Source organism: Leptosomus discolor, chromosome 27 (assembly GCF_034619465.1).
Source record: "Leptosomus discolor isolate bLepDis1 chromosome 27, bLepDis1.hap2, whole genome shotgun sequence".
Lineage (NCBI taxonomy): Eukaryota > Metazoa > Chordata > Aves > Leptosomiformes > Leptosomidae > Leptosomus > Leptosomus discolor.
In genome coordinates, this window is record NC_141417.1 from 1,988,198 (window position 1) to 2,001,020 (window position 12,823).

General features: G+C 63.3%; 1 protein-coding gene across 3 annotated transcripts; it reads left to right on the forward strand.

Annotated features, from left to right (window-relative positions):
* The first annotated feature begins 412 nt into the window (after positions 1-412).
* On the forward strand, positions 413-10,139 carry AAAS (aladin WD repeat nucleoporin). Of its 3 annotated transcripts, XM_086478720.1 has the most exons (17): positions 413-535; positions 872-999; positions 1,492-1,547; positions 1,687-1,778; positions 3,398-3,444; positions 3,945-4,043; positions 4,412-4,600; positions 4,940-5,083; positions 5,258-5,378; positions 5,650-5,774; positions 5,993-6,053; positions 6,230-6,320; positions 6,831-6,924; positions 7,018-7,085; positions 8,053-8,134; positions 8,881-8,965; positions 9,999-10,139. In XM_086478720.1, exons 1-17 carry the CDS (start codon positions 413-415, stop codon positions 10,137-10,139), a joined length of 1,746 nt encoding a protein of 581 aa, XP_086334846.1. The 3 variants fall into 3 exon arrangements, with proteins under 3 accessions (XP_086334846.1, XP_086334847.1, XP_086334848.1); XM_086478721.1 differs by lacking the exon at positions 4,412-4,600; XM_086478722.1 differs by lacking the exons at positions 3,945-4,043; positions 4,412-4,600.
* The last annotated feature ends 2,684 nt before the right edge of the window (positions 10,140-12,823 follow it).

Genomic DNA, 12,823 nt, shown 5'->3' on the forward strand with positions numbered 1-12,823 from the left:
CAGCGCGCCCCGGGGGTGATGTGGGGAGTGAAGGGGGGGACCCCCCCCCAAGCGTCACCCCTCGCTTCTCCGGGCAGGGACTTACCGGGGGGGGGGGCGGCTTTTGGGGTGTTTAGGGGGGCGGCTTTTGGGGTGTTTAGGGGGGGTGGGGGGGCTTTTAGGGTGTTTGGGGGCGGCTTTTGGGGTGTTGGGGGCGGCTTTTGGGGTGTTGGGGGCGGCTTTTGGGGTGTTGGGGGCGGGCTTTTGGGGTGTTGGGAGGGCGGCTTTTGGGGGGGGGCTTTTGGGGTGTTTGGGGGGGGGCTGCTGAGGAATTACCCGTGGGGGGTGTGTGGGTGTTGGGGGGGGGGGGGGGTGTCCCCTGCCCCTCTCCGAGCCCCTCAGCGCCGTCTCCTCCCGCAGGCCCGGCGGCGCGATGTGCTCCTTGGCGCTGTTCCCCCCGCCGCCCCCCCCGGGGGACATCACCCTCTACGAGTTCAATAACGCCTTGGTCTGCGGGCGCCTCTACGAGCAGCTCCCGCTCACCTTCCAGAGCCAGGTCAGCCCCGCCGGGCTCGGTGGGGAGAAAGGGGGGGGGTGGGGTGGGGGGCACCCACCCATTTCCCCCACCCCCCCCACCCCCCAGCTGTGAGCTCCCACCCCCCCCGGGGGGTTTCTCCTTGCTCCCCCCCTCCGAGATCACCATGAAGGACCCAGGCTGGCACCCAGGGTGTTTCCTCCTTCCTTCACTCCATCTTTGCGCCCCTCCTTTTCTCACATCGCTTTCTGCCATGGGGGGGGGGGGGGGGGAGGCCCTAACCCAGTTCCCCCCCCCCCCCCCAGCCCCCCAACTCCTTCACTGAGGGCGGGGGGGGGAGGGGCTCTGTGCCGGCAGCTGGCAGACCTGCCCGTCCTCAGCCTGCCCAAGGAGACCCTCAAGGCTCACAGCCGGCTGGAGCACAGCACCCGCCCGGCCTTCATCCACCACCGTGAGTCCCTCTGGAAGAGGTGCCTCAGTGCCTGGTGAGTGCACCCACACTTCCCCCCCCCCCCAAAAAAAATCCCCACCCAGGGCTGCGGGAGGCAAAGCCAGGAGCTCCCTGAGCTCCCTGTTTGCTCAGACCCCCCCCCCCCCGCCCCGTACCTGTCCTGCGGTTCTTCACGCTGGAACATGGTGGGGGCCTCTCTGCCCCTTCAGTGCTCCCCCCCCCAAGCAGCAGGGGGGGCACAGCCTGCTCTCAGGCCTTCCCGGTGCTGTGCAGCACCCCCAAACTTCCCGGGAGGGTTTGGGGGGGGGGGTGGTGGTGTGTGTGTGTCATAATATCCCTGAGCTCCAGCTGTTGCTGGTGACTGGGGTAAGTGCCCCCAGCTGAGGGGGGAGAGCTGGTTTGGAGGGAATTTCCCAGCAGGTGAGAGAGATTTTTGAGGGGAGGATGAGGAAGGAGGCGGCTTGGGCTCGGTGTCCCCGAGGGGAGAGGGGGGGGGGGGGGGGGCTGACCCAGCTCTGTGCCGCAGGCGGGACGTGGGGCTGTGCGGGGTGCTGAAGGAGATGGCCGGCGCCGAGGAGGAGGGTGAGTCTGGGCCGCTCGCTCGTGGAGGACCCCGGGGATCTCCTGGATCTCCCTTGGAGCCTTCGCTTCCCTTTTCCTTCGTGCCTCGTCCCCGGCTGTCGCAGCTGCCCGGGCTTCCTCCGCCCTTTTCCCTCCGCAGGGCTGCAGTGGGTGAAGAGGGGCTCGAGGTACACGCTGGCCGTGTGCCGCTGGCTGTCCTCGCTGCACGGCTCCCTCTTCCCTCACCTCTCGGTGAGTCTTTTCGGGGCTTCACCCTCGGGCTGGGGAAGGCAGGGGACGATGCGGCACCGTCCTGCGGCGGGGGGTTGGGATGGTGGGTGGGTGTTTCTCCGCTGAAAACACAGCAAAACGGGCCTGGGGGTGCCCAGCTCGGAACGCCGCCGTTGGCCTTCGCCAAAGGGACAGCTCAGTGCTCCAAGTGTTGATGGGGGGGTCGCAATCACAACAAACTCCTCTCCCCCCCACGGCAGAGCAGCCGGTGCTTCTTTATGGGCAGCACGGGGGGGGGGGTGGCTCCTCCTGACGGGCTTCGGGGTTACATCAGAAAATTCAGCGGTTTATACCCTTTCTCGGCAAAGTCGTGGTCTTTTTAACATCATTAAGTTTATTTTAACATTCAGTATTTTAACATTAAGTCTATTTTCACACCATTAAGTCTATTTTCACATCAGCCGCACGTTCTGCCCGCGGTGAACGTTGGCATTGACGCTGATTGCTCCCCCCGATTAACTCCCTGCATTGCTGTTCCTGGGCTGATGGGATCCCTGGTGATCTGACTGATCGAGATCTCTGACCTACAGCTGAGGCTGGGGAGGAGGGGAGGGTCTTCACCTTCACCCCCCTCAGTTCCTCGGGTTCCCTCCCATCAGAAGACACCCCAAGAACGGGCACTTTCCCTCCCTGTCCCTGGCTCCCGCCTCCCTGGTCTGGGCAATTTCACCGTGAGCAGCAGCTTTAGCTTTGACCTTCTTCGTGAGGCAGCAGCTGCTGGTTCTGAGCATCAGGGAGGTTTTGGGGTGTTTCTGACTATGAGGTGAACTAATGTCATCCGTACAAAGCGTGAGTTATTCCTTACAGCCATTGAGTCGTTCATGAAAAGCAATTAGTGATCAATGAAAAGTCATTATCTATCCAAAATCCAAGCTGGATGATAACAGAAGGGTTTGGGGGGCGCTGAGGCCCCTCAGCTCCTGCTGGCAGCCGGGGAAGCGCCCCAAAACCGATCCCACAGCCCCAGCTTAGCGAGGGAGCGGCGGGGGGGGCCGGGTACGACCTGCCATGAGTGAGATTTTGGGTATTTCTGACTATGATGTGAATTAATATCATTAATACAAAGCGTGAGTTGTTCCTTAGAGCAATCAAGTCGTTCATGAAAAGCAATTAGTGATCAGTGAGAAGAGATTATCTATTCCAAATCCAAGCTGGATGATAACAGAAGGATTTGGGGGGCGCTGAGGCCCCTCAGCTCCTGCTGGCAGCCGGGGAAGCGCCCCAAAACTGATCCCACAGCCCCAGTTTAGCGAGGGAGCGGCGGGGGGGGGCGGGTACGACCTGCCATCAGGGAGGTTTTGGATATTTCTGACTATGATGTGAACTGACATCATCCATACAAAGCGTGAGTTGTTCCTTAAAGCCATCGAGTTGTTCATGAAAAGCAATTAGTGATCAGTGAACGTAATTATTCAAAATGCAAACTGGGTGATAACACAAGAGGGATGGAAATGAGGTGGGGGGAGAAGGAAAAGGGGGGGGTTGGGATACAGGGGGGGTTCCTCCCTGCTGTGCCAGAGGCAGGTCCCGCTCTCGCGTGCGCCGCCGGCTCGGCGGTAACGCCTCTTCCCCCCCCCCAGCTCACCAGCGAGGACATGATCGCGGCGTTCTCCCAGGCGGTGGACTGGTGAGTCCTGCGTGTTGCCAAGCCGCAGGCACCCCCGAAAAGGGGGTTGTGGAGCTGGGCCAAGGGGGGGTGGGGGGTACAAGAACAGGATCACCCCATTTTTTTTTTTTTAGGTGTTAACCCCCCCCCCCCGTTAGGCGGGTCTTAGGGCAAGTATTTCCCCGTTGCCTCTGGCCGCCCCAGTTTGTGTACGATGGCGAGAGGCAAAGCGTTCCCCTGATGGGGGGAAACGGCATTAAACTAGATCAGGGCTTGGAAAATTCCTTGGAAAACCGCCCCTAGACTGTTTGTTAACAAATAATTGCCAGGAAGGGGGAATTGATCAGAAAAACTGTCCCGCTCGGCAGCGAAAAGGAAGTTTTATTTCCCTGGGGACTCCGGGAGCAGTCTGTCAGCCTCAGGGGGGCTGCTGGGTGGTCGTGGCCCAGAGCTTGTCAGCGCTGCTGGGAACACTGGGGTGGCAGCTGGTGGGTCTCACCCTGCCCCGTCCCTCTCTCCAGGGCCGGTTGCACCGTCCGGGCCTTCGCCTGGCACCCCCACACCAACAAGTTTGCCGTGGCTCTTCTGGATGATTCCATTCGGGTCTACAACACCAACAGGTGAGGGCTGGGCTGCTCCTTGGCGGGGGGTGGGGGCCTCCACCGGCGCCCCCCCCCCCCCCCCGCTCCCCGTTTCACCCTCTCGCATCCACCTCCAGCACGTCCCGAGGATTCCCCCGGTGGCTTCGCCCCGGGGTTTGCTCCCAACCCCCCCCCATGGCACCGTCTGCCCCCAGAGCTCGCCGTGTCACGGGAGGCTCTGCAAGATCCTCTCCAAAAAAAACCCAATCTCTGGCTTTGCTTCAGCTTTGGTTTTTCTTGCCCTCCCTGCCCTGTAGCTCCCGGGGGGGGGGGGCGGCACGCAGCCCGCCTGCCGTCACAGCCAGAGCGGTCTCCTGGGGGGGTGCTGAGTCTCCTTTCTCCTCCAGGTCTCCCTGCTCCCCCAGGGCGTGCCAAACCCTCCTCAAGAGAAGACTCTGGCGGCTGGTCCTGCAGCCCTCCCCTCGCCTCCCCGCTGAGCCCCTCTGCCCCGGCTGGGATTTCAAGCCAGCAAGTGCCATCCCCCACCCCGGGGCTGGGCCGTGGGCGACAAGGGGCGCAGGGGTTAATCGCACGAGGTGTGCTCTGGCTCGCTGCACGGCACCGGTGTCACCTGGCTGGGGTCTCTGTCCCCTCTGGGGAAGCAGGTCACGGTGGGGCACATCCCCCCCTGCTCCTTCCCACTCGATGGTTTTAGGCCCCTCGCCGCAGTTAGAGCTGGAGAAAGGACACTGGGAGGTGGCCCGTGACCCACCTTAGGCTGCTGGGAGGTGGCCCGTGACCCACCTTAGGCTGCTGGGAGGTGGCCCGTGACCCACCTTAGGCTGCTGGGAGGTGGCCCGTGACCCACCTTAGGCTGTGTGAGGACTCTTGATCCCCCGTTTTGCCTCCTGTCACGCTTCCCTCCTCTCCCTCAGCGCCACCATCCCCTCGCTGAAGCATCGCCTCCAGAGGAACGTGGCCGCCATGGCCTGGAAGCCGCTCTGCGCCTCCATCCTCGCCGTCGCCTGCCAGAGCTGCGTCCTGGTGTGGCACCTGGATCCCACCTCCCTCTCCACCAGGTGACGGCCCCGCGCCTCTCCCCGCTCCCGCCGTGGGTTGTCGTGAGTTTGGGTGGAAGGCCAGGCAGGTGCCCGTCCTGCTGGGGGTTGGGACGCGGCGTGGCTTTCGGTGGCCCGTGGGCCAGCCCTCGCCGGGGTCAAACGTGGCGGTTTCTCTCCTCTTTTTCCCTCCAGACCTTCGTCCGGCTGCGCCCAGGTGCTGTCCTACCCCGGGCACAGCCCCGTCACCAGCCTGGCGTGGGCTCCCAGCGGGGAGCTGCTGCTCTCGGCGTCCCCGGTCGACACAGCCATGCTGGTGAGTTGAGGCCGAGGCTCCCGGGGCGCCGCCTTCGGGAGCCATCAACGCACCGCGGGGTCACCAAGGGACGGTTTGGCCGCGGGGCTGCTGGGGACGGGCGACCTTTCCTCAAGGGGATGGATTAGGCAGCTCCTGAATTTGAAGCAGATCTGAAAACGTCCGCCTTGTGTTCCCTAATCCACCCAAAAACTCCCCCGAAGCGGCGCTAACGACCCGCTCGGCGTCCGGGTCCCGGGGTCGTTGTCCTCCTCGTCGTCCTTTTCTTCAGGTGTGGGACGTGTCCACCGAAAACTGCGTCCAGCTCCAGTGGTTTGGGGGTGGAGGGGTCACCTACTTGGCTTGGTCACCCGATGGCAGCAAGGTCCTGGCAGCCACTCCCTCGGCGGTGTTCAGGTGAGCTCCCTGCCCACCAGCTGGTTTAGTTCAGCCTTTATCATCGTTTTTGTTTGCTCCAAACCCAGGATTTTTGCGTCCTCCCTGCTCCCGCTCCTCCTGCCTCCCGCGCGCGCGGGGGAAACGGGTCGGACGCCTCGGGCTCCTCTTGGCGCAGCAGAATCGGGGGCAGATTTTGGGAGTCTGTCCCGCTTCACGTCCGTCTGTCTCTGTCACAGAGTGTGGGAGGCTCAGATGTGGACGTGCGAGCGCTGGCCCACCATCAGAGGACGCTGCCAGGTAGGACGGGGACGCTTCCCACCCACGCAGGGCAGGGGGTGGGCCCTCGGGGGGGGGGGCGAATTGACGGTGTTTTCCTCAATTTCCCCCCCTCCCCATTTCCAGCTGGTTCCCTTGCAAACTGCCCCCCTCCCCGGGCTGGGTGGCGGGGGTTGACGTGGCTCTGTGTCCCGCAGACGGGGTGCTGGAGCCCTGACGGCAGCCGGCTGCTCTTCACGGTGCTGGGCGAGTCCGTCATCTACTCCTTGTCCTTCTCGGAGTACCGGGGTGAGGCGAAGCTTTCCAAGAGCCGGGCCCCAAACCATCCTCTTGCTTTGGGCTGTGGCTTTCTTGTTTGCTACCTGCACTTCCCAGCCTGCTGGGCGTGAAAGGGTGGAGGCAAAGCCACGACATGCCAGGGGAAGGGTGTCTGGGGGGTCTCTCAAAGCACAGAATCTCTGTGGTGTTGAGGATTTTGCCCCCTTTCATGTTGGCTCTCGCGCCCAGTTCTGATCTTAAGTCACAAATGGGTGGCAGGGACGCTTTCACCGCGGGTTAATGCCCAGCTCACGGGGCTTTTTTTCCGTCAGGCTGGTCCTGATGTTTGAGGGGAAACCTCGCCTGGTCCCTCCACACCAAACAGGCAGATGATCCCGGGCTGGCAGCACGTTGCTCCACAGCTGCTCTAAGAAACAGGGAGAAATTCTGCATCGCTTTAGAAACAAAAGGGTGGTTTCGGGCAGCGAGGTGACCCGGCATTTAAGCAGGAGCCGTGAAGTGACGAGGTGTTTGTTTCAGGGGAGATGCAAGGGCAAGTGGGAGGCTCGAAAACGGCTTCTATCGTGGCGGATCTCTCCGAAACCACCTTCGAGACGCTCTACGGGGAGGAGAGGTGGGTCTGGCTGAGCCCCTTGCCCCAACGTGATGCCCAGGAGGTGGAGGGGGCCCCAGGTGGGGATTTCACTGCTGCTCCTCCCGGTTCCAGGGTCGGAGGAGAAGTCCACTCCATGGTGTGGGACCCCACCGGCGAGAGGCTGGCGGTGATCATCAGGGGTAAGAGGGAGGTGCCGCCTCCGCCCTGCCGGCCCCAGCGGCGGGTTTTGCCGGAAAACCCGAAATTCCAGCAGGCAGAAAGGGGGTGAACCCCACCGGGGGCGAGGAGGCAGGTCGGGAAGGCAGCGCCCCCCCTCCAGCCTTCCTCACCGTGACTCTGCTCCTTCCGTTATCCCTTGGAAAGGGACGTGTCCGAGTTCCCTCCCCACCGCCAGGCGGATGAATTGCCTCCCGCCAGGTCTCGGTGTTCCCACAGGTCGCCTGGAGCCTGACTGAGCCTCTTGGCTCCTATTTTTTTTTAGGAGCAACCCCTGGGATAATCGAGCCATTCAGGCTCTCCTGGACGGGCCCCACTCGGAGACAAAGGGGACCTTTGAGGGAGCACCGAAACGCGGTGCTGGGGGTGCTGCCGCCTCAGGCTCCCTCCCTGCACGCCGCTGGCAGGGGCACAGCCGGAGCTGCTGGGCCCAAGCTCGGAGTTTTTTTTTTCCTTTGCTGTGCTTAAAAGTGGGTGGGGAGGAAAACCTTGAGGGTACCAGGACTCCCATAGGTGGCACCCCCCGTCCCCTGCACCTCCAGGGGGGTCCTGCGAGGCTCTCGGGTGCAGGAACTGCAACGGGACGGAAAAGAATTGGAGAGACGGGGCTCTGGCGCCGCGCAGGCTGGGGGGGGGGTTGCCGAAGGAGTCGCCTCATCTCTTGCCCAAACCTTCCTTGGCCAAACCCAGCTCCCTCAGAGCCGGCTTTAAATCACCGAAAGGGGCTTTAAAAGCCCTGTCCTGGCATCCTGCTCGCCTCGGTGTGGGGAAAAACAACACCCCGCAGCCCCCTCTCCCCCAGCCCAGTCGCTCCCCACAAAACCCCGATGTCCCTGTCCCCGGTGCAGCGCCGAGGGGCCCGTCCGTGTGGCCGTGCTGCCCCCCCCCCGGCCCAGGGAAAGCCTCGCTGCTCCCCTCTCCCCCCTGCAGGGCAGCCCGATGCGCCCGGGAGCCAGACGGTCGTCGCCGTGTTTCGCACCCGCAACAGCCCCGTGTTCGAGCTCCTGCCGTGGTGCGTAGCGAGGGGGGTGGGGTGGGGTTTGGGTGGGGTGGGGTTTTGGGTTGGGTGGGGGGTGGGGTTTTGGGTTGGGTGGGGTGGGGTTTTGGGTTGGGTGGGGTGGGGTTTTGGGTTGGGTGGGGGGTTGGGTGGGTTTTTGGGTTGGGTTGGGTGGGGGGTGGGTTGGGTTGGGTGGGGGGTTGGGTGGGTTGGGTGGGGGGTTGGGTGGGTTTTTGGGTTGGGTGGGTTTTTGGGTTGGGTGGGAGGTTGGGTTGGGTGGGAGGTTGGGTTGGGTGGGTTTTTGGGTTGGGTGGGGGGTTGGGTTGGGTGGGGTTTTGGGTGGGGGGTTGGGTTGGGTGGGGGGGTTGGTGGGGTGGTTGGGGGTGGGGTGGTTGGGGTTGGGTTGGTTGGGGGGGGTTGGGGTTGGGTTGGTTGGGGAGGGTTGGGGTTGGGTTGGTTGGGGGGGGTTGGTTGGGGGGGGGTTGGGGTTTTGGGTTGGGTTGGCGGGGAAGAGCAGACCCACCCCGCAGCGGAGCGACACGGCCGTCCCACACTCCCGCTTCAGGCAGTGTCCCCGTACCCCAGAATCAGTCACGTTTTTGGCCATATTGTCCATTATCCACCTCAAAACCCCTTCGCTTCAGGTTGCCCTTGCCTGGTGCATCCTGGCGGGGCCCAAACATCTCCACTTAACCACAAGCTGCCCTGAAAGCTCTGCTGTGACCGTGGCTTGGCCTTTTTTTTTTCCCCTCCCCTTGCAGTGGTTTCCTGCGAGGCGAGCGCGGCGCCCAGCCCCAGCTCATCGCCTTCCACCCCTGCTTCAAGAAAGGCGCCCTCCTGACTGTGGTGAGTGCGGCGCCCCCGTTTCGGCAGCGGTTCTCAGGGGACTTCGCTGTCCCTCAGGGACGTCAACCTGGGGGGGCTGAGCTGGAAAAACCTCCCTGAGGGACATCAATTTGGGGGCTGAGCTGGAAAAACCTCCCCAAGGGGCAGCATTCTGGGGGGGCTGAGCTGGAAAAACCTCCCTGAGGGACATCAATTTGGGGGCTGAGCTGGAAAAACCTCCCTGAGGGCCATCAATTTGGGGGCTGAGCTGAAAAAACCTCCCTGAGGGGCATCAGTCTGGGGGGGCTGAGCTGGAAAAACCTCCCTGAGGGACATCAATTTGGGGGCTGAGCTGGAAAAACCTCCCTGAGGGCCATCAATTTGGGGGCTGAGCTGGAAAAACCTCCCTGAGGGCCATCAGCCTGGGGGGGCTGAGCTGGAAAAACCTCCCCAAGGGGCAGCATTCTGGGGGGGCTGAGCTGAAAAAACCTCCCTGAGGGGCATCAGTCTGGGGGGGCTGAGCTGAAAAAACCTCCCTGAGGGACATCAATTTGGGGGCTGAGCTGGAAAAACCTCCCTGAGGGCCATCAATTTGGGGGCTGAGCTGAAAAAACCTCCCTGAGGGGCATCAGTCTGGGGGGGCTGAGCTGGAAAAACCTCCCTGAGGGCCATCGGTCTGGGGGGGCTGAGCTGGAAAAACCTCCCTGAGGGACATCAATTTGGGGGCTGAGCTGGAAAAATATCCCTGAGGGCCATCAGTCTGGGGGGGCTGAGCTGGAAAAACCTCCCTGAGGGCCATCAATTTGGGGGCTGAGCTGGAAAAACCTCCCTGAGGGCGATCAGCCTGGGGGGGCTGAGCTGGAAAAACCTCCCTGAGGGCCATCAATTTGGGGGCTGAGCTGGAAAAACCTCCCCGTGGCATCACCACGAAGAGAGGGTGGGGAAGGTGTCCTGCCTGGGATCACTGGGAGGACGAGAAGGTGACACTTGGGACTGTCACCCCCTGCCGTCGTCCTGTCCTCAGCTGCCTCCTCGTGTCCTCTTCCCCCTCCAGTGCTGGTCCACGGGGAAGATCAGCCACATCCCCTTCTTCTTCGTCAGCGCCCACGTCCCCTGCGCCAGCCCCAGCCGCAGCCCCGTCGTGGTCATGGCCAGCGCCAGCGTGCGGGAGCAGCCCCTCTTCTCCGAGCTGTGACAACACCCACCGTCCTCCGCGGCGTCTTCCTCAAGAACCGGTGCCGGGACGCTCCCTCCATCCTCCTCCTCCTCCTGGGACACGTGGTGGGGGCCTCAGGTGCCTTTCATACCTCCTGGGGGGGGGCTCAGGCTGGGCAGATTAAAGCTGCTTCTCCCCATCTTGCTCTTTCCTTGCCCTGGGGGGCGGGGGGGATGAAAGTTTGGTGTTGGGTGAGTTTTTGGAGCTGGGGGGGGGGGTCGGGGTGTGTTTCTGGGGCTCCAGTGCTGCTTTTGGATGTCAAAAAAAATAGCTGGGGAGGGGGAACACCCTGGAGGAGAACAGCCCTTCCCTGGGGCTTCAATCTGAATGAAGGGACGTGCTGCAGCGCTGGGGGGGGTGGGAGCCCGCTGCAGCCCAGGGGCCTTGGGGCTTTGTTTTGGGGTTAAAGAGCTGCTCCCCCAAAGGGAAAGGTGAGGGCAGAGGGGGCTGAGGGGTCCTCAGCCGCGAGTACGACCTCTGGGCTTTGCCTCTGCGGGGGGAAGAACTCCCCCAAGTGAATCCAAACCTCGAGGGGGGTCCATAAACCCCAAAATTGGGCCCGTTTGGGGCCCTGCCCCAGCCTGAGCCTTGGCCCTGGGCGCTCGTGCCGGGCCGTGTGAGCCCAACCGGCACCGAAACCATCACCGGGAGCAGATGGGCCCCCCCTCCTCTGCCCAGAGCAGGGATTAATGGTGAGGCTGGGGGGGGGGGGGGGGCGGGCAGGGCGGTTAAACCTTGGGATTACACACGGTTAATCCCCGGGATTACGCTGTCATCGCTCTGCTAAAGCGCAGGGCTCGGAGATGATGGGGAAAGCAGGGGGGTGCCCGCTCCCCCCCCACACCCTCTGCTCTACAACCACCCCAGGACCCCCCCCCAAATCAAGCCAAGCCCCGACTCAGAGCAGGGAAAATCCCACGCAGGGACAAGGCCAGTCCCTCAGCGGGGCAGCGCGGGGAGCGGCGCTGGGCCTGGAGGGGGTGGGCACGGGGGTACGGGGTCAAAACAAGGGGGGCAGGGGGGGTACGAACCCAAGTCCAGCTGCTGGGGCAGGTCTGGGGGCGCTTCACCCCTCTCGGGGCTCCCCGGTTTGCTGCGGCCGGTGATGGCTTGTGCCCACGGGGCCTCAGAGGACGGTGGTGAGCGGCTCTTCTTCCTCCTCCTCCTCCTCCTCCTCCTCCTCCTGGGGGGTGGGTGGCTCGCAGGGCAGCGCCCGCAGGTACTCGAGGTGCAGCCGCAGCTCCGCTTGGCGCCTCCGCACGTAGCGGCCCACGTAGGCGAGGATGGCACCGAGCCACCCGCCCACGGCCACCAGCACCGCCACGTCCGGCGTCCGCCCCCCACCTCCCCCTCCCAGGGTCTCGTTGCGGCTGCTGGGGGCGGGGGGCAGGACCGGGGGGGCCCCCCCCGGGCACCGGCAGCCCCAGGGAGAGGGGGGCAGCCCCAGCGCCAGCAGGAGCAGCCAGGCTGCCGGCATCGCCCTGTGCCAGGAGGCTGGAAAGGGGGAGGCAGGGGCGGGGGGGGGGCTCTGTGCGTGGCCCCCCCCCCCCCCCCCCCGCACGGTTTTGTGGCGGGGGGGGGCACAGCCAGATGCCTGGGTTCCCCCTCCCAGTATGGCTGGAGGGGGGGATGTACCCCAATTCCCAGCCACAACCCCGTATCGCTATGCACAGCCCTGCCCCCCAAGGATGCCCCCCCAGCCCCCCACTGACTCAGCAGCAAACTAACTGGGAACACACTGGTTTTTACTGGTGTTGGGATGCCATCCCCCCCTCCGCCAAGCCCCCCACTGCCTCAGCAGCAAACTAACTGGGAACACACTGGTTTTTACTGGTGTTGGGATGCCATCCCCCCCCTCCGCCAAGCCCCTCACTGCCTCAGCAGCAAATGCACTGGGAACACAGTGGTTTTTACTGGTGTTGGGATGCCAAGCCCCCCACTGCCTCAGCAGCAAATGCACTGGGAACACACTGGTTTTTACTGGTGTTGGGATGCCATCCCCCCCTCCGCCAAGCCCCCCACTGCCTCAGCAGCAAATGCACTGGGAACACACTGGTTTTTACTGGTGTTGGGATGCCATCCCCCCCTCCGCCAAGCCCCTCACTGCCTCAGCAGCAAACTAACTGGGAACACACTGGTTTTTACTGGTGTTGGGATGCCATTCCCTCCCCCCCAAGCCCCCCACTGCCTCAGCAGCAAACTAACTGGGAACACACTGGTTTTTACTGGTGCTGGGATGCCATCCCCCCCTCCGCCAAGCCCCCCACTGCCTCAGCAGCAAACTAACTGGGAACACACTGGTTTTTACTGGTGTTGGGATGCCATCCCCCCCTCCGCCAAGCCCCTCACTGCCTCAGCAGCAAACACACGGGGAACACACTGGTTTTTACTGGTGTTGGGATGCCATTCCCTCCCCCCCAAGCCCCCCACTGCCTCAGCAGCAAACTAACTGGGAACACACTGGTTTTTACTGGTGTTGGGATGCCAAGCCCCCCACTGCCTCAGCAGCAAATGCACTGGGAACACACTGGTTTTTACTGGTGTTGGGATGCCAAGCCCCCCACTGCCTCAGCAGCAAATGCACTGGGAACACACTGTTTTTTACTGGTGTTGGGATGCCAAGCCCCCCACTGCCTCAGCAGCAAATGCACTGGGAACACACT